Source organism: Aspergillus niger (genome assembly GCF_000002855.4).
Source record: "Aspergillus niger supercontig An12".
Taxonomy (NCBI): Eukaryota; Fungi; Ascomycota; class Eurotiomycetes; order Eurotiales; family Aspergillaceae; genus Aspergillus; species Aspergillus niger.
This window is the reverse complement of record NT_166527.1, coordinates 891,749-913,169: the sequence shown is the minus strand read 5'-3', so window position 1 is coordinate 913,169 and position 21,421 is coordinate 891,749. Positions and strand designations below refer to the sequence as shown.

Genomic DNA, 21,421 nt, shown 5'->3' with positions numbered 1-21,421 from the left:
TATAGAGACCCGTCCTCACTACCTGTAGATATGAGAGAGCTGTGAATCGGGTGCCATGTTAGAGAGGAGACGGGCTTCTCATGGCCTCGGAGGATACAAATATCTCGCATCATGCGCAAGTCGAAAACTCTCGCCGTTTGATCCCGAGAGGATGTAGCTAGAAGGTTATTGTTTACGCGGGAAAACCTCGTCGCTGTGACGGTATTCTTGTGGCTATGGAGCGTTGTCAAGCATCTTGCTGTGCGCGGATCCCAGAACTTGACCTGATGGTCTTTGGACCCAGAGACAAGGAGACCTTTGGTGGGATGCCAGTCGCAGGATTTGACATCCCAGTTGTGACCGGTGAGAACGGTATCGCAAGTTCTCGCGGTGAAATCGAATATCTTCAGCGTTGTGTCGTCGGATGCGGAGAGGAATTTAGTATCACTTGGTGACCATGCCAAATCGCGTACAGCATCGTGATGTGCGTCATCGATCGTCTCGACGTTGTTAAAGTTAGGTCGCCAATACTTCACGTCACCCTTCTGTCCTCCGGATATTAACCAGTCATGACTGTGGGACCAAGCTAAGGAGGTTACTCCAGCTTGTAGCTGATCATAATGTGCCTATTCAACCATCAGCAACAAAAATCTTCGGCTAGGGAATTAATGTATCCGAGCGACACCCACATCCATGACAGTTTCGAAGTTGAAGGCAGTTCCATTCCATAGCATGAATTCGCCCGTGTGGCCTCCCGTTAGCAGGCGTCTTCCTTCCGGTGTCCATCGTACGACAGTGATCGGTTTCTTCGATTTTCCAATCGACTGATGTAAATGCCGCACTGGTATAGTATCCGCCGGAGAATGGACTCGTGCAAGAGGGGGGAGCATCTAACAAAGAAAATTCCGCTCGTGTTAATCGAAGAGTTGTATCAGAATGTGCGCGGAAATCTGTCGCACTTACATCCACAACATAGCTTGCACTAGGCCTTTCCACCTCAATCTGATGACCTCCTTTATAGCGGGGTTTCCGTGTGCGTATCCATTGCACCATTGATGATCCATAGTCCGTCACGAGTCCTACAAGCGACGGTTAACTTCGCCGAAAGAAAAACGAAGGTAGAGGGGTAAACAAATGTGAACGCATCGGGACAAAGGATCGGATCACACGTACTCGGTCGTCGCGGCCCAGCAATCCCTCCTTCGTAGGATTTAGGGGGCCTCCCAAATGGCTGGGAATCGTTCCCAGGGTCGTCGTAAAAAGCCATTGCGACAAAGCGCACTGCCGAACGCAGGTAGGTTTACAGGGAAGAAAGAAAGGATGACGGAGGAAGCGGAGAGACAGTTGCTAGCATGACAGGGGAGGCAAATGGGAGGAAGCAATGACAGCTAGCCGATGCTCAACCTGGTGATAAGATCCCCAGCTAGAGCCAATCGACCATGTCGTGCATGCAGCAGGAGCAGAAGCAGCGCTTGGTTTGATTGTCGCTTTGGTGATGGCGTTGGGCGTCGGAGCGTCGAATGAAGAGCAACCGCCCTTGACTGCGCGACCGTCATTGGCCGCGCCAAAGCCAGCCGCTGCGCTGCCATGAATTTTAGGCCCGCAACGGCCTGGATCGGCCTGAGGCCAGGCCGTTGCGACGGCGCAATTATGCGTTCTTCCCCTGCAACCCCCGCTGCTGTTCCCTGTGGCTATTATTATTTAAAACCACTACCTCATCCCTCCCTTCCCCCCCTCGCCTCTGACACTTGTCCTGTGTTCTGTCATGTTCATCGCGGACGACGCGCCCTGGTGGGATTCTGTGTCCTGCGTTCTAAGCTATTTCCCGCAATTGGTTTGAACCGAGGCCAGACAAACTGCTAACTAGAAGTCTCCCTATACTTCGGGCTTGTGACACCACTCCACTGTAAAAGGTGGCTCGTTTCCCACAACGAAATCAATATGTCTCCTACCCAAGAGGCGTCACATAGCCCTGGTACTGCTGTCAGTACTGGGACTGACATCCCCACATCCCCGCAAAAGCCCATGAACGGGAAAGCTTCCAACGGTCATCCTCCCAAAGGGACGAATGGCGCCACCAAGACCAACTGGAGAAGGAGAAGCAAATATCGTCATGTGGAAGCCTATCATTCGAAAATTCGGCATTCCAGTCTCAGTCGCGAACCCAACGTCACGACGAGTTTCCTGGGCTTCCGAAATCTTATGGTCATAGTGTTGGGTTGGCCTCCCCATCCTCCTTGGCCGTGTGTCCGCTTCTGGCTAATGCTTGGTTTCCGGATCTAGTCGCAATGAACCTCCGGCTCATCATTGAGAACTTCATGAAAGTAAGCCATGTCTGAGGATCAACATTCAACAATACAAGCCTAGCTGACCTTTTCGGATAGTATGGTGTCTTAATCTGCATCAGGTGCCACGATTATCGAAGGCAGGATGTTGTGCTCGGCTCCGCTCTCTTTGCCCTCGTCCCATTCCACCTCTACGTCTCCTATCTCATAGAGCTGGCTGCGGCACGGCAGGCAAAGAAGATTGTTGGCCAGAAGAAAAAGGATGGTTCGACCGAGGCACCTGAGACCGAACAGCGCATCTTCAAAAACACATGGTGGATCTCTGCATTCTTCCACTGCGTGAACACCCTTCTGAGTTTGGGAATTACGAGCTTTGTCGTGTATTTCTACGTTCACCACCCGGGCATTGGCACCCTTTGCGAGCTTCAAGCTCTTATTGTGTCGTTCAAGATTTGTTCGTATGCCTTCACCAATCGCGACCTCCGCGAGGCCATGCTCAACCCTTCTGTCGAGTCCGCCCTCCCAGAAATCTATTCGACCTGCCCATACCCCAACAATATCACCTTGGGGAACCTGATCTACTTTTGGTTAGCACCTACGCTAGTCTATCAGCCGGTATACCCCAGGACGTCACACATCCGGTGGTCGTTCGTGGCCAAACGCCTGTCTGAGTTCTTCTGCCTAGCCGTATTCATCTGGCTTCTATCTGCTCAGTATGCAGCTCCCGTTTTGCGCAATTCGATCGACAAGATTGCCGTCATGGATATCGCATCTATTCTGGAGCGCGTGATGAAACTGTCCACCATTTCTCTTATCATCTGGCTGGCGGGGTTCTTTGCGCTCTTCCAGTCACTGTTGAATGCTTTGGCCGAGGTGATGCGGTTTGGAGACCGTGAATTTTACACTGATTGGTGGAATAGCTCCAGTCTTGGGGTGTATTGGCGGTCATGGAACCGACCTGTATACCTCTTCATGAAGAGACATGTCTATTCGCCGCTTGTTGGTCGTGGGTGGCATCCTCTTGCAGCGAGCACGGTTGTCTTCGCTCTCTCTGCTGTCTTGCATGAGGTCCTTGTGGGAATTCCCACGCATAACTTGATCGGTATGCATCATTCTCCCGCTTTGTTTTTGGGCCCAAACTAACCGAGTAGGTGTGGCATTTGCGGGCATGATGTTTCAACTACCGCTGATCATTATCACCGCCCCATTAGAGAAGATCCAAGACCCTACTGGGAAGGTGATAGGCAATTCCATTTTCTGGGTTAGTTTTTGTCTTGTCGGCCAGCCTTTGGGAGCTTTGCTGTACTTCTTTGCCTGGCAAGCGAAGTATGGCAGTGTGAGCCGAATGTGAATGTAAAAGCACGCACGTGTCCGCTGTTTGTCATAGATGTAAATAAATGCCAACAACTTCAGCCATTTTTTGAAAAGCAAAGCAACCGAAGTAAACGATCCTGTACCATCAGCGCTCCTCACAATGGAATCTTTTAGATGTTTCTGTTCCATTCATCTTGCTTACTGCAATGTTCTTTTCGCGTTTGACTAATTCTCCGGATGTTGAATGGCAACGCTGTCGGCGTCGGGTCTTCAGGGATCCGCCAAGGATGCTCTGGATCCGCATCCGGCCGCTCTTGCGCCCCATCAATCGCCCGACTATAAATCGAACTACTTTCGGCATCTTCTAGACTTCCTAATACCGCCTAGTCATAGCAGATTCAAGCTGAGAACACCACAAGTAAATATCACCCATCATGCTTACCCTGACCGTCCCTGAAAACTACGGGTATGTGCCAATTCTACAATTCCTTGCAGACAATGCCATTCTCCCCATGAAGTCTGATGCTAACTATCCTGCAGCTCTGTCATTGCCGTCGCTCTGGGTGCCATCCCCGTCCTGAGCTTCGTCCATGGCGCCGTCGTGTCTCGTCTCCGCAAGGAAGCTGATTGCCCCTACCCTCACTGCTATGCGACCGTAGAGCAGTGCAAGACCAACGTAAGCCAACCTCACACAAACAGGATTCCTCGAGCTAACATACATTCCGAACCGTGCAGCCCAAGGCCGAGCAGTTCAACTGCGCTCAGCGCGCTCATGCCAACTTCCTTGAGAACTCCAGCCAAACTATGCTCTTCCTCCTGGTAGCTGGACTGAAGTACCCCCAGTTGGCGACTGGCCTCGGAAGCATCTGGGTCCTCGGTCGCTCACTGTTCCTTTACGGATATGTGTACTCCGGCAAGCCGCGGGGTCGCGGTCGTTTGTACGGCAGCTTCTACTTGCTTGCACAGGGAGCTCTCTGGGGCTTGACGTCTTTTGGAGTTGCGAGGGAGTTGATTTCCTACTTCTAAGTTTGGACTGAATCCGTGGTGTGATTGAGGTGATTGGCGATGTTTGGCTATACCAGCTATATGTAATAATCTCTACTGTATACTACTATTCAACGCATTTTACTATGCGTGCTGCTAGGGTCGGCAATGACAATGGCAATCTGACTGACGTGGTCTATTTCTCCATGTGCAGCAGGGAATACGAGCTCCAATGGACCTCGGGAGTGGCACAGTCAATGGCAAGGAAACTCCGCCTTTGCAGGTGTGGCTGAACCCCACGGGTCGGAGGCGGAGCAATCCACCCCCGATGTGGCTGGTGCGTGGAGGGGCTCGCGATGATTTTACTGAGCTTGCTTTTCTTGTCGACATTGAACATTGTCCTTGGTCTTCCTTCAGATTTAAGGGTCAGTCACTGCTACATTTTTCAGTAGTATCCGCGCACGTCTCTGGATTTACGAATCAGGGTCCACCAGTCGAAACTTCGAACTACTCTCATTATACAATCCTCTTTCCATTCCCGCATTAACCCCTCCATCAACACCATGTCCTCCAAGTCGCGATTGACCTACACTGCCCGTGCCAGCAAGCATCCCAATGCTCTGGCGAAGAGGCTGTTCGAGATTGCCGAGGCCAAGAAGACCAATGTGACTGTCTCGGCTGACGTTACCACCACTAAGGAGCTACTAGATCTTGCTGACCGTAGGCCGACCCGCTACTCTGCCTGATTATGCTGCATGCAAACTTATTAACGGTGATACCGGACTGCAGGTCTCGGTCCCTACATTGCCGTGATCAAAACCCACATCGATATCCTCTCTGATTTCAGCAACGAGACCATTGAGGGACTTAAGGCTCTCGCGCAGAAGCACAACTTTCTCATCTTCGAGGACCGCAAGTTCATTGACATCGGCAACACGGTCCAGAAGCAATACCACGGCGGTACCCTCCGTATCTCGGAATGGGCCCACATCATCAACTGCAGCATTCTCCCTGGTGAGGGTATCGTCGAGGCTCTCGCTCAGACGGCGTCTGCACCGGACTTCGCCTACGGCCCCGAACGCGGTCTGTTGATCTTGGCAGAGATGACCTCTAAGGGCTCCTTGGCTACCGGCCAGTACACTACTTCCTCGGTCGATTATGCCCGGAAATACAAGAACTTCGTTATGGGATTCGTGTCGACGCGCGCGTTGGGTGAGGTGCAGTCGGAAGTCAGCTCTCCTTCGGATGAGGAGGACTTTGTGGTCTTCACGACTGGTGTGAACATTTCTTCCAAGGGAGATAAGCTTGGTCAGCAGTACCAGACGCCCGGATCGGCTATCGGCCGGGGTGCTGACTTCATTATCGCGGGTCGCGGTATCTACGCCGCGCCGGATCCGGTGCAGGCTGCGCAACAGTATCAGAAGGAGGGGTGGGAAGCCTACCTGGCCCGTGTCGGCGGAAAACTAATACTATAAAAGGAGGATCGAAGTTCTGATGGTTATGAATGATATAGAAATGCAACTTGCCGCAACGGATACGGAAGCGGAAACGGACCAATGTCGAGCACGGGTAGTCAGACTGCGGCATCGGATGTCCAAACGGTATTGATCCTGCAGGCTACTATGGTGTGGCACAAGGATCAATGCGGTACGACGATTTGATGCAGATAAGCAGGCTGCGAAGTAGTAACTCTTGCGTAGAGAAAATGGCGACGGGTGGCTGATAAGGGCGGTGATAAGCTTAATTGTCATCGCAGATAAGCACTGCTGTCTTGCATCCAAGTCAGCGTCAGCAGAAATACGGGACTTCCGAAAGTATATGGCAAAATTAAAGAACTTGACTCTCCAGCAATGTTTTGCCCTGACCGTCGCTAAAACGTTACTACCCCTATACCCGTCTGTTTGTCCCAGCCCGAGGCATTAGGTCTGACTGACAGCACGGCGCCATGCGGGCTTGGGACGCCATGTCCGTCGCGTGATAAGGGTTGATCCATGCAGCTACTATCCTTCCATCGTTCCATTCCCATCCTTGTCCTATCTCCATCCTTGAAACTTTACTAGTTTAGTTGGATGCTCGAGCTTGCTCTCGGCTACTCCGTCCAATGGATAAGACCCCGATGCCGGTCCTCATTGGTCTCCAGCTGGTATCGCCCCAACCTTCGTGTGATCGCCTCTCTGCTTCCCCTCATCATCATTACTAACTAGTACATCCAAAAGCCATCCCAGTGCTTCCCCTCACCCTTGCCCAAGACATTCCAAGTGGGCCTTCGGCTGGAAAACATGGACCCATTGGTTCCATCGATAAGCTAGCTCCTCGTCCGTTACCCCAGATTGATACCAGATAACATTGACCAGCGGCTTATCACCGAGGTCTGCGGGTGAGACCCCCCCTGCGACAAGTTAGATAAAAGAAACTCGCCTCATTGTGCTTCCGATGGGGTCGGATGACGAGCCTTCGGAAAGAGCTGGCGCCTCTTTAAAGGGGACAGCTGTCGCCAAGTTGTGAAATTCTCCGATAACTACTAACAATCTCTCCCTTCCTTCCCGCTACTGTGGTCACCAAATCAACTCTCTTTTCTCGGCCAAGATCTAACATGGCGGATGAGAAGACTGAAAAGTCTCCCCCACCGATGACGGTGGATGAGGAGACTGGCACAACAGAGGAAATTGACCCGACAATGGCAAAGCATACGAAGGATGCAGACGAGGCACTGGCGGTCTTCGAAGACCTCCATGGTGAAGTCATCACACTTGATGAGGAGACAAACAAAAGGATACTTCGGACAATTGACTGGCACATAATGCCAATTATGTGTCTTGTCTATGGAATGAATTTCCTAGACAGTTAGTGTATCCCGCGGTAGCCTCCCAAGGTTTATACTAACGATTAACAGAGACGACCTTGTCCTACGCTAGTATTATGGGCATCAAGACAGATCTGAACCTCGTCGGCGACGATTACCAATGGCTTGGTAGTCTGTTCTATTTCGGTTCGTGTGCCTGGATACTAACAACGTAAGATATAGTGCGCTGGGCTGACACAATGAAGGCTACCTGGCATGGGAATACCCGACCAACCGGCTCCTTCAGAGGCTTCCACTGGGAAAGTACTCTGCCGCTTGCATTATAATCTGGGGAGCGATCCTTTGCTGTTTTGCTGCAGTCAATAACTTCTCTGGCGCCATTGCCATCCGGTAAATAGGCCTCTTCGTCGAACCCTATGTCACTTCAGTTACTGATTACTTACCTCTAGATTCTTTCTCGGCGTCTTTGAAGCGTCTGTCACCCCCGGTTTTGCTTTGCTGACCTCTCAAGTGAGTTTCGCTATCATCCTGCTTAGCCAATCTTCAATCATCTCTTACACATAATAGTGGTATACCAAAGCAGAACAGGGCAGTCGAGTCAACATCTGGTTCAGCTTCAACGGATGGGGTCAGATATTCGGCGGCTTGGTCGCTTACGGCATTGCCGTTGGAACCGATCGCCATGGCTCTTCCATTGAGCCTTGGAAGATCATTTTCCTTGTGACTGGCCTTCTAACTGTTTGTCTGGGACTTGTTTTCCTCTGGGTCGTGCCAGATAATCAGCTCAACGCTAGATGGCTCAAGAAAGAAGACCGCGTTCTTGCCCTTGCGCGTGTGCGTGTCAACCAGCAAGGTATCGGTAACAAGCATTTCAAGATTCACCAAGTGAAGGAAGCTCTCTTGGATCCTATGACATGGGCCTTTTTCTTCTACGCCCTTATCGCGGACATCCCCAACGGCGGCATTACGAACTTCTTCAGCCAGCTGGTTCGTTCGCCTTACAATGCTCAGCCTACTATTTACTGACCAGTCTGCAGATTACTAGCTTTGGGTACACAGAAGAACAAAGTCTGATCTACGGTGTCCCCGCCGGAGCCATCGAAGTCATCTCCCTGCTCGGAAGCGGCTTTCTCGGACAATACACCAACCAACAGCTTCTCTGCAGCACGGGCGGTCTCATAGCTTCCATTATCGGCATGGTACTCGTCGTTGCACTCCCTCTCTCGAATAATGTCGGTCGCTTAATAGGTTACTACATGACGCTGGCAAGCGCCACGCCGTTCGTGGCACTGCTCGCCATGATTTCTTCGAATGTAGCTGGCTACACGAAGAAGACGACTGTTGCGGCTATCTACCTGATCGGATACTGTGCAGGAAACATCATCGGTATGATTTCATCCTATTTCGCATCCTTGAAACTTCATTATTGACAAATATCAAATTTAGGCCCCCAAGTCTTCCGTCCCAAAGACGCACCACGCTATGTTCCTGCAGAGATCACCATCATTGTCTGCTGGGGCGTCTGCCTGTTCATTCTCGCGTTTATCTGGTGGTGGTACCGTATACAGAATGAGAAGAAGGCCCGTATCCGTGCAAGCCCAGGATACGCACCGATGGAGAACCAAGAGTAAGTCAATGAGTCTTTCCGATATTGTTACATACCTATCTAACCGTATACTAGATGGATGGATCTAACGGACTGGGAGAACCACGAACTTGTATATGTTCTGTGAGGACAGCTACATTCCTCTTTCCTAAGGCCTGGTGCCTGGTAATGCCCAAGTTGATGACGACAATGTTCTTCCGTGATTATGTATTCCCTAAAGTCAAGTACATAGTAACTATGATGATTTAATATTGAACATGTACCACATAACCCAGCGGTCGCTATGTCATGCTAAGTCCAACCATCCTTCCCCGCCAACGTGGATAATACCACCGTGCTTCAAGACACCATTATTCCACCCATTAATGTCTCATTGATGTAACCGTAGATGTGACAAACATGGGCTTCATAACTGAGTTGACTGGTCAAGCGAAACTGTAGGGAGGCGCCGCAGTGGGTCATACTCAAACCAAAAGCCCACCACCATCAGTCGCTACCATGGAGTAATCAGGGCGCCAAAGTACTAAATAGTTAGTTATTTAATTACTTTGTCACTCACTGATTCCGCTAGCAGCTTCAATCCACTCACCGCTCATTCAGTTGAGCACTCTATCAAACTACTCGATGTTAGGCCATAGTTTTTGGATGAGGGGATGAGGGGAGGCAGGGTGGGAAGTCTCATCATCCTGTCGGCGATATTTCTGGAGCCGATGCGGGGGTTAACAACAATTTCGAAATACGTCCTAGTTTTCGGCGGTGGCCAGTCTAGATAGTAGCAGTACTCCGTACAGACTATCAAATACACAGGCTCTCATACGGTTCTTTTTCTTGAGTGGGCGGGGGGGTTTGTTGTTGTGGGTGCGGCTGAAGTTGAGGGTGGAGTCCCTAATAATGCAAGCATCTCCTTGGCTTGAAGCCGGGAAAATGAGCAGACGTTACAAGGCTTTTCTCAATCTGCACTGATTTATGTGAAATTCTTCATATGTTAAATTATATCCGGAGCTGCTTCGGTGGTAATACAATGACCATGAGCACTAGTGATTCGACAGTAACTCATGAGTACTCAAACACAATGCTTCCGAGTGATGAATGTCAACATTCCGAAACGTATGACACTACCAACTCTTTCCCCCTGCCAACTCGGCATATTGTTCCATGTAGCAGAAGAGTATCATCCGAAATTGTCTTTGAAGGCGGCATCGTAGATCTGGCGGTGATGGTAGCACGGTCAAAATCGAAATCGAATCGAAATCGGCAAGTTTGCTGCATCTCAGGTGGAGAACGATGCCTCGGGTACGAAGGACTGCAGATCTTCAACCTTGTTCTGCAGAACGATACGCTGTTAGATTCTCTGCGCTTTCAGCAACTAACTGCCGTGGAAATGATCATAGTTCCGTGGAAATAAAAAGAAAGAAGCAAAAATCGTAGGAAAAGAAAAGATAATTCTCTTTTGAATTAAACCCGAATGCGCAGGAGGGATTTTGCTGTGCACAGACTTCTTATCCCTTGCGCGTTATACTCAAGAGTTTTCCTAGAGTAACCTCAACTTCTTCAGGTTCAGGCGGGCACACAAGAGGCTTTCTAAGGCTAAAAGCCTCGTGGTGCACGAATATCTCCACGAATATGGACTATTACAAGGCTCTCATCGTATTAATTGTCTATCTATGCCTGCGCACAATATACCGTCTGGCGCTGCATCCTCTTCGCGGGATTCCAGGACCAAAATTAGCTGCCTCCACAAGTCTGTACGAGTTCTATTATGATGCTATCAAGGGCGGGAAATACATCTGGGAGGTGGAGCGGATGCATCGACAGTATGGTAAGTCTTTCACCGAGGCAATATTGTCTTCACTCAATTTGACAAGAGGAAAAGGGCCCATAGTACGAATCAGTCCTAGGGAAGTGCATATAAAGGATCCATACTTTTACGACGAGATATACACAAGCAGCAGCATTCGGAAGCGAGACAAGGATTCCAAACTCGTCGCCTCTTTTTGCGCCCCAACTGCTTCATTCTCCACAGTTGACCACAACCTTCATCGATCCCGCCGAGCTGTTATTAGCCATCTATTTACGAGAAAGGCCGTTGTGAGCCATGAATTTCTATACAAGACAATGTTGGCAAGCTAGCCTCCCGGCTAGAGTCTATACATAAGAAAGGCTCCGTTTTTAGCCTCAAAATAGCGGCTGCGGCACTGATCAGTGATGTCCTTGCGCAGTATATGTATGGGACGAGTACTCACTATCTGGATGACCCTACGTTCAGGAGTGAGTCCGTTGCATCAGCCACCGAATTAGCATCGAAAATTCATATCCTGCGACATATCCCGGTTATTGCTACTATCTTTCAACTCCTTCCATTGGCTCTGCTGCGCCCGTTTCGATTACTCTCAGACTTCTGCGACTTCCGGCTGTGGCTTCGAAAGCAATCCCAGGATGCACTTCAAGGCAAAGGCGGATCTACGGTGCGCCGTGGTCCCGTTTTTGATGCCTTGTTGAGGGCCAATGTGCCCGCAGAAGAAAAAACGCTACAGCGTTTGGAAGATGAGTCTTTCACACTATTTAGCGCTGGCTCGGAAACGGTTTCTCAGGCTCTCTCTGTGATATTCTTCCACCTTCTGAAGAACGCAGAGTTCATTAAGACTTTACGCAAGGAATTAAAGCAAGTGATGCCCATGCCCTACAGATCTCGCGACTTGGTCGGAATTAGAGAAATTGCCGTTCTTGGTAAGGAATATGCTACAACTATGGAAAGTATGCCGTATCCTAATGTCTTCTCTTTTCTTCTCCCATAGACCGCTGTTATTACTGAAGCACTTCGCCTCTCGGGAACTTCAGGTCGACTGCCTCGAGTATCTCCGACGGAGCCGCTGATATATGGAAAATACATAATTCCTGCGGGGGTAAGTTACAGATAAAGCTTCCATTCTAGCTATCAGCTTCTAATACACACTCTTTGTGTTATACAGACACCAGTCGGGCAGTCCAACTATTTCGCCCACAGGGATCCAGCGATGTATCCCAATCCAAACGCATTTGATCCCTATCGTTGGATCCATGCGGAGGATGAGAATACCAACCCGAAACCATTCTATGCTCCTTTTTCCAAAGGCAGCAGACAGTGTATTGGAATAAAGTAAGTAACCTCGGTTGGACCAGTGACCGTTTTCTACACTGNATTCTGTCCTGAAACTGATACCATTCTTACAGTCTGGCCTATGCAACCTTATACTTGACCGTAGCCACGCTAATACGGCGCTTCGATATGGAGATAAGCGATTCGACAGAAGACGAACTTCGAACAGCGCGGGACTTCCTGATCCCATTCCCGGAAAAGGGTCAAGCAATTGTTAAGGCCAGGGTCAAAAATGTCCTGACTACTTGAATGGGAACTGCAAAGGTGGAAATACAACCCGATATCGTGGATTTTCCTTCGAATTCTCTTTCTTCGATTCCTCTTTTCTTTTTCTTTTCACTTTATCCCTTTATTATTACTTATTTTTGGCCCTCAGACTCTTCGTTTTCACTTTCTACTCTTCATTTATCTTCCCAAAAATCACATTCCACCCTTCATTCTTCGTGACATCGTCACATCATATACCGAAGCAAAAAAGTAACAGGAAAAACTTTAACTTTGGGGCAGGACTGGACCCACCGAAGCCCCATGCATACTATCACCAAAATCATCAGGTTTTACTCCACCAAATCAAAGCCACGTCATCAGGAATACCAGATCCTATCTAGTAGTTCTCCGCTGCAAAGTCTAAATGCGACTTCGACGATTTCGTGTATGTCCAGTAGATAGACTAGATAACCGTCTCTCGAGGCGTGTGGGGAGCTGAAAAGCGGCGATCTCAATCTCCGGGCAGCTGCAAGTTTGGAACCTACTAAGTAAAAATATAGATCATGTATGCTAGATACATCTCAAGTCCAATACTGTAGGGTCGAAATTGGCGACACCCTATCAAGTTCTGTAGGCTTGTCTTTCCCATTGGCAGATCCACTCCACCGCCTCCTGCTGTATGCTATACGAACCTGTCACAGCGGTGTAGCCATCAGTAGATACTCTCTATCCCAGTGAGTACTAACTAGTATATAATTGAGATTGGGGTTGGTAAAGTTGGGTGGCTTGCTGAGTACTGGCAGCCCATGCCATCATATACAATTATACATACTTTCCTGGGAGAATGGGGCACAAACAAGAGTGCTAATGCGACACCAGGGGTCTTGTCGGTTCTGATCAGCTCCCCACTGGAATCTTCTTGTGCCGGGTTTGCGGATAGCCTTTACAGATAGTATATAAGTAAAACTATATAATACCCACAAAGTTGAACATTGCCTTGAGTTCATCGAGCCTTTGAAGATTCCCAAGTCTACTTACTACTATCCTCCTCCAAATATCCCCCCTACCCCCACCCCACCAAAAGAAAACTTTCCGCAATGCAGACAGGCATCTTTGGACCTAACCTCTACTCCCTTGAACATGGAGAGGAGACGGAAAAAGGCCTTGTTGCCGATATACTGGCAATCCCGGAACTCAGGAAATCCTGGATCCCAGACGTCGGTCCTCGGTTGTTCCATTCTAAAAGCGCGGTGGGATGCTACGATAAACATATGAAACCATACCCAATGGAAGAAAGTCTAGCATGGACGCGTTCCCTCATGACGTTTCCTGATATTCCCCGTCCTCTCAAGGCCCCTCCTCGCTCCGGCATGATTCCACGCGGAAGAGTTAACCTGCGCTCCATGGCTGAGACGTTCGATGTTCCTGATACTCCATTCTGGAATGCAGCTGCTGAGCAGATATATGGATATATTTGGTGTATGGAAGATGATAATCTCATTTGTAAAGACTGTGTGCGTGGAACTTCCTCGGTCGGTGTGTTGGCCACGTTTCCCGATTATTATCACTTCTGCCAGGAGTTGTACCCGGTACTGGAATTGAGTGCGAAACGCACAGTGGAATTTATCAACCATGTCCATCGCTGCCACCCCAATGGTGAAGAAGATCACAAAGTAATGGATGCCTGGCTGGCGACCGTGCAGGCTATCTATCTTGACGTTCTTCACCCCAAGGCAGACAGCCTGAAATGCCCAGCAGACGAACTGCAAAGCATCCGTTATCGACTAGTCAATTCTAGTGTTCGAGCTCTGACTCTGCAAGCGAGACTGGAGAGAGGTCCTTTGATAGGAGATGATGTCATTGTTGACGCTGTTTCGATTGCCATGATTACCATGCACGATGCGTGTGATTACCGGCATGACAACCAGGCCAATGAGTTCTACAATATCATGACAATTGTCAGTGCTCATCGAGGTGTGCCAGGGACGAACATGATCCGCCGATTTTGCATTGATGTGTGGGCTTGGGCTGTTGATAATGGAGCAGACTGGGCGATCCACCTTGCTGAACGCTTACTGGCCTGGCAGCTCTACATGGCGCGGTATAGAACCCCAATCCTCTTCGACCACTTAGTTCCTGCCGATGCGAACAATCAGCCCAAGGAAGATCCTTACGGCGACCCGATTCTGAACAGTATGAACCCGCTACCACCAAGTTCACAGCCGTATGACTTTGATCTCCGCAACCGATGTGGCAATAAGGAACGATATGACGAACTTTTGCGCGACTCTTTGGCTCATTTTGAAACCTGCTCTGGCTGTCATCAGTATGATAAGGTCTCCTGGGAATCTCGAGTGCCATTCATTGGTCGTGCATATGAGAAAAAGTATTCTGACTGCACCTGCTTGAATGCCATAAGCACGTACATGATACTTGCCTGCATGGAGCCGGTCTGGTGGGCTATGGATTATGCGGCCGAATATACCGGCCCAATGGAAGAATGGTCGCCGATGCTTTGCTGAGAGCTGACTCGATGTGAGTAATTGGTGACGACGAACACAGCCTGGATGCCCGTCTGAAGACTGTTGTTGGGCTCTGAAGTAGTGGTGTTATCTGCATGAGTAGTAATTGGTAGGAAGAAGAGAGGGTTTGCATTGTTTGGTGGTAGTCTTTCCTGTTTCGTCCCGCATTAGCCTTTCTTGCAGTCTGTCAGTTTTGGGAAATATCAAGTGCTGTACCTGCAACCTCATTCTGTTGGAAACTATATTTTCTCCATGCAGCCACATATAACGATCTGCTGTTGGTCAGCTATGCAATGGGCGTTACGCGACTTTGAATACAGTATGTGACATACCCAGAGCCATTAACAGACCTATCCTAACATCCTGAATGGCCGAGGCTAACGAGGTACATTATACCTAGGGCGCTACGTGTCCTCAGCATTATAATCTCTCAAGGTGTCCCACGCTTTTTGCCCGGCTTTTCGTGATATCCAACCTACTTTAGTAGCGAATTGCCACGCCCTCTTATCGTCACAGTGGAGGTGCTGTGCAGGTTAGCGACGTGTTTCGGATGTGGAGAAGGTACTGCATGACATAGGACCTGGCGCGATGTGCATACAAGGCCGAATCGTGAATAAATACTGCCTCAAGGGAGGGGAAACTGACTAAACTAGTCAGCTGAACCAACTAATGATGGCATTTCCTAGTAGCGATCGGCAAATGAACACCAACGCAGTCTTTCCGACTCATCCATCCTACTCTTTCCCACTCCAATTTCCCCTCTTCCTGGGCCCATCAATTGATCCTACCTCGCATCTTGCTGCGCCCTTGAACAGTTTTCAGTTTCTAATCTATCGTCTACAGTCCGAAGAAAGCATGACTGTACCCGCAGCTGAGGAATATGCCTTCGACAGGAGTTATCTGGACAGCATCCGGTAAGACTAAATGTCCTGCCAACTCAACCATCACCCATGATTCACGCCCATTCTCATTTCCATATAGCCTCAACGCCATGCATCATTACAACGGCCAAGTCTTCGGGCATCAGGTACACCCGCATATCAGCATGGAGAACCCAGATATGAGAATTGCTGATGTTGGTACCGGCACCGCGTAAGTTCGGTCATCAAAAGGAAACAACAAGCCAGATGCATCGTAGTCAGCAGCTAATTGACTTCTAGTATCTGGTTAACAGACCTAGCCAATAAGCTACCAAGATCCGTTCGTTTGGATGGTCTCGATGTTTCGTTTGATGCTGCCCCTCTTCGCGAATGGCTTCCAGCAAACGTGACCTTGCATCACTGGAACATCAAAGAGGAGGTTCCTGAACACCTAGTTGGTGCATATGACCTGGTCAACATACGGTTCTTTGCAGTTGTCATCCGAAGCTCTGAGATCAAAGACGTTCTGAAAAACTTGATCCGACTACTCAGTTTGTATTCTCCTTTTAACATATGATCAGCAAAGTGGCCGATTGACCATCGTCTAACCAAGTCAAATAGAACCAGGTGGCTTCCTTCAATGGACTGATGCTGATTCCTCTTCGGCGCGAACGGTAAAGCTCCGGCCTGATCTAAGCGATGAACCGTTGCAGCGGCTCTGGAGTTTCCTTCGAGGGGACGACGAAAGGTTCTACACTTCGTGGGTACCCGATCTGGGGACTCATTTCCAAGAAGCAAAGCTTGTGGACGTCGATGCCGATCGCATAATACCCCCACCTTATATTGACCAAGCAATGACTGAGATTATGTTTCTGGCCCTCGAAGTATCTACCAGAAATAAGGATATCGATGATAAGAGAGCTCAGGAAGTGAGGGCAACGATCCGAGACGCAGTCAAGGCTTCCAGAGAGGGCTCTAATTTCCAGTTTACCTATTGGAGATTTATTGGACGAAATGCCACGAGAGCGTCACTGTGAGACAGTTCTTTTGGATGTTATGACTCTCAATTTCAGCCGTCTATAGGCTGCTGCTCCACAACGTCACGTCTCTTTCAGAATGTACCTATACACTTCTCTTAACAAGGTATCTCAACCACGATTGAAATTATAACCCAAGGCCATTTCCCCACCTACTGAGTAAAGTTTACTTTCCATCTACTACCCAAGTTTTTTGGCCCGACCAGAACTCGCAAAGCGAAATCTCTTCCCCTACCACTGTCCTCGTCCTGCAACCGGACCAGTTCCCAGCACCTACCCAATCCCCGTGAAATGAATGCGTTCAATACGATCATTCATCTCAACCGACAGTAACACGTTCATCACTTCCCTTCCTGGCTTCCCTTCGCTTCGTTAACCCATAATGACACCCTAAAGCTGATATCCGGTCTCGATCAGATACTTCGATACTTCAAGTAGTATCTATCGAATGATTCCACATCTATCTCCTTGCAGCAATTATCCTGTTGACATCATACAATAAGTTTTAATACACGTCCTTTCTTGTAATTTCTCGTCACACAAAGGTTGCCGTGTTTGAACTTGCTTATTATAGTCTAGCTCAGATCTATTCTATCTCGCTCATTTATCTTCGGGGCCTTTTCACTGTGCGATTGTATGCCTCCGTGGGGGATGTCTTGTGGATACTAGGAAGGCTTTTCTAGGTTTTGGTTTATGTTGTAGGTGTAGCTAAGTAGGATCCAACGGCTCTCCCTTACAAGTATGAATGGTGCAGCTAGGAACGATACCGTCTTTCCTCCGGTCTTGTCTCTCTTCCCTAGAACGCTCGGAGTTTTTATTCGAAAAAAGACTTGCTCATTAAATGAAACCTATGGAGTCAAAGTGTGTATTTTAGGGGATTTGCAGTGTCTTAGCCAGGAAGCCAAGACATGACCATAAGGAATAAAGACGTCTATGCTACTTATTGAGATCCGCTGATCAGTCACCAGAAGTTCCATCCACCTTACAGTGACTACAAGTCCAGGTAATGTACAAATGCGACTTTATTTGGTGATATAACTACCTAAAAGCTGTACCACACAGCTCATTCGCACCGGTAGTCCTATCATGGCAGTATTTGTCTCCGGAACCAATCTAGTGCTCAGTCAGCCATATTTGTCTCCTAGAAGCCATCCACTGTTGGCGGTTCACGTACGAAACGATGGGTGATCATACTCCACCACAACAGCCTAACCGACGCGTGCTTCGTTGCAAAGTTATGCGAAAAAATTAGTCAGTCAGTCATGCTTCCAACCCTTCATTCTATCATGTTTGACTTACACACCCCCACCCCCCGTGTCCGATGTCCCAGGCCCGTCCCTGCCACCCAACCAGGGCCTAGTTCACTGCGGTGGTGAGCTCTGTAGATGTCAGCTATACGTATGATTGAGGAACCATGACTTGAAACATTTCAAGACTCACTGTACAGCAGGTGTTGAATCCATGTCCCAGGCCCGTCCCAACCGCCCAACCGAGGCCTGGTTCACTGCAGTGGTGAACCTGTAGAGTCAGCCGCAAAAATCAAGGGTGACGTGCTAGAAGACTTACTATGCTGTTGAGGTTAGTTAGCGTATCCCAAGCCCGTCCCAACCACCCAGCCGAAGCTTGGTCCACTGCAGTGGTGAACCTGTAGATAGTCAGCCACAAGTACGATCCAATATAATGAGCTAGAAGGCTTACTGTGCTGTTGAGGTTAGTGAGTATATCCCAAGCCCAGCCCATCCACCCAACCAGGGCCTGGTGTGTTGTAGATAACACTACAGTCAGGTGGCCATGTATTCAAGCTTCGAGAATGCGAAATAAAACCATGACAATTTCTTGGTGCCTCAATCAACCCCCTCCCCCTCCCCAGTGTCCGATGTCCCAGGCCCGTCCCTGCCACCCAACCAGGGCCTGGTTCACCACTGCAGTGAACCCTATATCAGGTTAGCCACGTTGTAATCCGAGATCCGTGAACTGGAAGACTTACTGTGCTGTCAAAGTTAGTCAGTACCCCAAGCCCATCCCATCCACCCAACCAGGGCTTGGTGTGTTGTAGAGTAACACTCTACTGTAGGTCGATAATGCAGTCATGTCCCTAGATTGCGAATCTAGCAACGTCACCTCCATAATTCTCAACCCCCCTCCCCCTTCCGTGTCCGATGTCCCAGGCCCGTCCCTGCCACCCACCAGGGCCTGGTTCACCACTGCAGTGAACCCTGTACAAGATTAGTGGCACATTCAATCACACTAGCAGTTAATGAGAAGACTCACTGTATGGTGGATGTTGAATCCGATAACCCAAGCCCATCCCTACCACCCATCCAAGGCTTGGTTTGTTGCAAAATCATATGAAGGCGGAGACAGTCAGCCCAGTCTTTTCGCGGATCTAGCATGAAAGCACTTACATGGCTTCAAAACCCCACCCCCATGCCCGATGTCCCAGGCCCGTCCCAACCACCCAACCGAGGCCTGGCTCACCACTGCAGTGAACCCTGTATATAGTTAGCCACATATACAATCTGGACAGCTGTGAGTAGGGGGACTCACTGTATGGTAGATGTTGAATCTAATAGCCCAAGCCCACCCTACCACCCAGCCAAGGCTTGGAGAGTGCAAAGATAGAGGCAGTTAGTCGTTTTAATCTTGAAGTCACTTTATATGACCACAACCCCCACCCCCCCGTGTCCGATGTCCCAGATCCGTCCCAACCGCCCAACCGATGCCTGGTCCACCACTGCAGTGAGCCTGTAGACATTGTAGTTAGCCACACATGCAACCGGGGCAGTCGGACATAAGGAGGACTCACTATTTGGCGGATGTTGAATCCGATAGCCCAAGCCCGACCCTACCACCCAACCAAGGCTTGGTTTGTTGGAGCAGTGAAACCTGTATAGAGTCAGCCACACTATTGTCATGCAGGCGGGAATAGAAAGACTTGCCAGTGCTGTGTTGTCGAAGTCTACAACTACGTCCCAAGCCCGTCCCTGCCACCCAACCAGGGCCTGGCTTGTTGCTGAAGCCTGTAGAACATCAGACATGCACGAAGAGAGATAGAGTTGGAACACTTACTGTATGCCCTTGTGTTAGATCTGAGCAGGTATATATAATATGGTCTTCCAGGCCCGTCCCATCCGCCCAACCATGAGGCCAGACCCGTGTGTGAGTCCTGTACATAATCAGTAAACGGGGAAGTAAGTCAGAGAATACCTAGTGGCTACTGTGTTGTGTGTAGTGTGTTGTTGTCCCAGGCCCAACCCATCCACCCAACCATGGGGCCAGAGAAGTTGTCGGCGCTTATGGAGAGTCAGCAAAAATAGGGAATCCAGCTCAAGGAGTACACACTATGCCGTATATAGGAGTAAGTATATATGGTATGGTCTTCCAGGCCCGTCCCATCCACCCAACCATGAGGCCAGACCCATTTGAGTCCTGTGCGAAGTTAGTACTTAATAGATAGACGAGTCAGAGAATACTCACTGTGTTGTGTTGTCGAGTTGCGTGCTGTTGTCCCAGGCCCAACCCAACCACCCAACCATGGGGCCAGGGATGTTGTCGCGCCTACTGGGAGTCAGTAAAATAGGACGTCAACTCAGAGAGGTACTCACTGTGTTGTGCTAGATAGTAGTATATACAATATATGGTCTTCCAGGCCCGTCCCATCCACCCAACCATGAGGCCAGACCCGGATGAGTCCTGTATGAAATTAGTATCAAAAAGGTAGGCAACTAAAGAAAACTCACCGGGTTGTGTTGTCGAGTTGTGTGTTGATGACCCAGGCCCGTCCCATCTACCCAACCATGGGGCCAGAAGTGTTGTCGCACCTGTGACGAGTCAGCTAAATAGGAAGTGAACTCGGGAGTACTCACTGTGTGTGTTATATCCCAAGTATATATACTATATAGTGGATATATAATATGGTCTTCCAGGCCCATCCCATCCACCCAACCATGAGGCCAGACCCGTGTACGAGTCCTGTGTAGAGTCAGCTAAATCAGGTACTGTCAGGTCGGAGCCGAGACTTACTGTGTTGCGTGTTGTACTCTATATCCCAGGCCTGTCCCATCCACCCAACCGTGGGGCCAGGTACGTTGGTGAGCCTGTACAAGTCAATAAACCAGAAGCCAAACTGGAAGCCAACTCGGAGACAACTCACTGTGCTGTTAGGTCGCAAGTGCGTATATATAATATAAGGTCTTCCAGGCCCGTCCCATCCGCCCAACCATGAGGCCAGACCCGTTATGAGTCCTGTGCGGGTCAGTAAATCAGTAGTCAAGTCAGTGTGTACTTACTGTGTTGTGTGTGGCGTGTTGTTATCCCAGGCCCGTCCCATCCAACCCAACCTAGGCCAGTAGAGTATAGGTGCTCTGTACAGGTCAGCCATCCTTACCAGCGGCTAGTCAGGTAGTGAGTACTTACTGTGTTGTGTGTGGCGTGTTGTTGTCCCAGGCCCGTCCCATCCGCCCAACCGAGGCCAGTCGCGTGTGGGAGTTCTATAGTACCAGTCAGCCATTTTGATCAAGATCTAGTCAGGGGGAGCACTGACTGGTCTACAGTATATAGTTGAGTGTCGATACCCTGGCCCATCCCATCCGCCCAACCTAGGCCAGTCGCGTTTGGGTGTTCTTGTAAGTCAGCCATTTTCAGCAGCCAGCAGGTAGTTAGAAAGATAGTACTCACTGGTCTACTGT

The 21,421-nt window shown here is 49.4% G+C and overlaps 14 protein-coding genes across 14 annotated transcripts; 9 read left to right on the top strand and 5 right to left on the bottom strand.

Annotated features, from left to right (window-relative positions):
• Positions 1-2: 2 nt before the first annotated feature.
• Positions 3-1,246, bottom strand: An12g03620 (uncharacterized protein; the record flags this gene model as incomplete). Its single annotated transcript, XM_059750809.1, has 4 exons — positions 3-605; positions 669-869; positions 943-1,058; positions 1,153-1,246. Coding segments are annotated over 4 exons (1,014 nt in total), but the record flags the coding sequence as incomplete, so codon positions are not given.
• Positions 1,247-1,326: 80 nt separating this feature from the next.
• An12g03610 (hypothetical protein) lies at positions 1,327-2,006 on the bottom strand (the record flags this gene model as incomplete). The annotated part of the gene is made up of 3 exons (XM_059750808.1): positions 1,327-1,599; positions 1,694-1,792; positions 1,932-2,006. 3 exons carry the CDS (start codon positions 2,004-2,006, stop codon positions 1,327-1,329), a joined length of 447 nt encoding a protein of 148 aa, XP_059604406.1.
• A 41-nt stretch (positions 2,007-2,047) lies between these two features.
• On the top strand, positions 2,048-3,615 carry An12g03600 (uncharacterized protein; the record flags this gene model as incomplete). The annotated part of the gene is made up of 4 exons (XM_059750807.1): positions 2,048-2,148; positions 2,192-2,303; positions 2,409-3,366; positions 3,416-3,615. The coding sequence occupies 4 exons, from the start codon at positions 2,048-2,050 to the stop codon at positions 3,613-3,615; spliced, it is 1,371 nt and encodes a 456-aa protein (XP_059604405.1).
• A 133-nt stretch (positions 3,616-3,748) lies between these two features.
• An12g03590 (hypothetical protein) lies at positions 3,749-4,011 on the bottom strand (the record flags this gene model as incomplete). The annotated part of the gene is made up of 2 exons (XM_059750806.1): positions 3,749-3,914; positions 3,959-4,011. The coding sequence occupies 2 exons, from the start codon at positions 4,009-4,011 to the stop codon at positions 3,749-3,751; spliced, it is 219 nt and encodes a 72-aa protein (XP_059604404.1).
• Position 4,012: 1 nt separating this feature from the next.
• On the top strand, positions 4,013-4,604 carry An12g03580 (uncharacterized protein; the record flags this gene model as incomplete). Its single annotated transcript, XM_001395396.3, has 3 exons — positions 4,013-4,044; positions 4,119-4,254; positions 4,314-4,604. 3 exons carry the CDS (start codon positions 4,013-4,015, stop codon positions 4,602-4,604), a joined length of 459 nt encoding a protein of 152 aa, XP_001395433.1.
• Positions 4,605-5,125: 521 nt separating this feature from the next.
• Positions 5,126-6,037, top strand: pyrA (orotidine-5-phosphate decarboxylase pyrA-Aspergillus niger; the record flags this gene model as incomplete). Its single annotated transcript, XM_001395395.3, has 2 exons — positions 5,126-5,282; positions 5,352-6,037. The coding sequence occupies 2 exons, from the start codon at positions 5,126-5,128 to the stop codon at positions 6,035-6,037; spliced, it is 843 nt and encodes a 280-aa protein (XP_001395432.1).
• Positions 6,038-6,449: 412 nt separating this feature from the next.
• An12g03560 (hypothetical protein) lies at positions 6,450-6,851 on the bottom strand (the record flags this gene model as incomplete). Its single annotated transcript, XM_059750805.1, has 3 exons — positions 6,450-6,595; positions 6,675-6,732; positions 6,801-6,851. The coding sequence occupies 3 exons, from the start codon at positions 6,849-6,851 to the stop codon at positions 6,450-6,452; spliced, it is 255 nt and encodes an 84-aa protein (XP_059604403.1).
• A 304-nt stretch (positions 6,852-7,155) lies between these two features.
• An12g03550 (uncharacterized protein) lies at positions 7,156-8,996 on the top strand (the record flags this gene model as incomplete). Its single annotated transcript, XM_001395393.3, has 7 exons — positions 7,156-7,405; positions 7,456-7,551; positions 7,611-7,755; positions 7,815-7,875; positions 7,933-8,352; positions 8,403-8,751; positions 8,812-8,996. The coding sequence occupies 7 exons, from the start codon at positions 7,156-7,158 to the stop codon at positions 8,994-8,996; spliced, it is 1,506 nt and encodes a 501-aa protein (XP_001395430.3).
• Positions 8,997-9,992: 996 nt separating this feature from the next.
• An12g03540 (hypothetical protein) lies at positions 9,993-10,376 on the top strand (the record flags this gene model as incomplete). Its single annotated transcript, XM_059750804.1, has 1 exon — positions 9,993-10,376. One exon carries the CDS (start codon positions 9,993-9,995, stop codon positions 10,374-10,376), a length of 384 nt encoding a protein of 127 aa, XP_059604402.1.
• Positions 10,377-10,594: 218 nt separating this feature from the next.
• On the top strand, positions 10,595-12,356 carry An12g03530 (uncharacterized protein; the record flags this gene model as incomplete). The annotated part of the gene is given in 6 exon segments (XM_059750803.1): positions 10,595-10,790; positions 10,845-11,652; positions 11,657-11,698; positions 11,767-11,874; positions 11,941-12,107; positions 12,182-12,356. Coding segments are annotated over 6 exon segments (1,496 nt in total), but the record flags the coding sequence as incomplete, so codon positions are not given.
• Positions 12,357-13,120: 764 nt separating this feature from the next.
• Positions 13,121-13,267, top strand: An12g03520 (hypothetical protein; the record flags this gene model as incomplete). The annotated part of the gene is made up of 1 exon (XM_059750802.1): positions 13,121-13,267. One exon carries the CDS (start codon positions 13,121-13,123, stop codon positions 13,265-13,267), a length of 147 nt encoding a protein of 48 aa, XP_059604400.1.
• A 144-nt stretch (positions 13,268-13,411) lies between these two features.
• An12g03510 (uncharacterized protein) lies at positions 13,412-14,836 on the top strand (the record flags this gene model as incomplete). The annotated part of the gene is made up of 1 exon (XM_059750800.1): positions 13,412-14,836. The coding sequence occupies one exon, from the start codon at positions 13,412-13,414 to the stop codon at positions 14,834-14,836; it is 1,425 nt and encodes a 474-aa protein (XP_059604399.1).
• A 1,045-nt stretch (positions 14,837-15,881) lies between these two features.
• On the top strand, positions 15,882-16,733 carry An12g03500 (uncharacterized protein; the record flags this gene model as incomplete). The annotated part of the gene is made up of 3 exons (XM_001395388.3): positions 15,882-15,928; positions 15,997-16,247; positions 16,318-16,733. The coding sequence occupies 3 exons, from the start codon at positions 15,882-15,884 to the stop codon at positions 16,731-16,733; spliced, it is 714 nt and encodes a 237-aa protein (XP_001395425.3).
• Positions 16,734-18,028: 1,295 nt separating this feature from the next.
• Positions 18,029-21,371, bottom strand: An12g03490 (uncharacterized protein; the record flags this gene model as incomplete). Its single annotated transcript, XM_059750799.1, has 17 exons — positions 18,029-18,071; positions 18,174-18,251; positions 18,343-18,488; positions 18,587-18,644; positions 18,745-18,909; positions 19,005-19,043; positions 19,139-19,225; positions 19,409-19,578; positions 19,620-19,753; positions 19,803-19,899; positions 20,002-20,026; positions 20,211-20,294; positions 20,366-20,426; positions 20,474-20,554; positions 20,757-20,830; positions 21,121-21,223; positions 21,308-21,371. The coding sequence occupies 17 exons, from the start codon at positions 21,369-21,371 to the stop codon at positions 18,029-18,031; spliced, it is 1,509 nt and encodes a 502-aa protein (XP_059604398.1).
• Between the last annotated feature and the right edge of the window lie 50 nt (positions 21,372-21,421).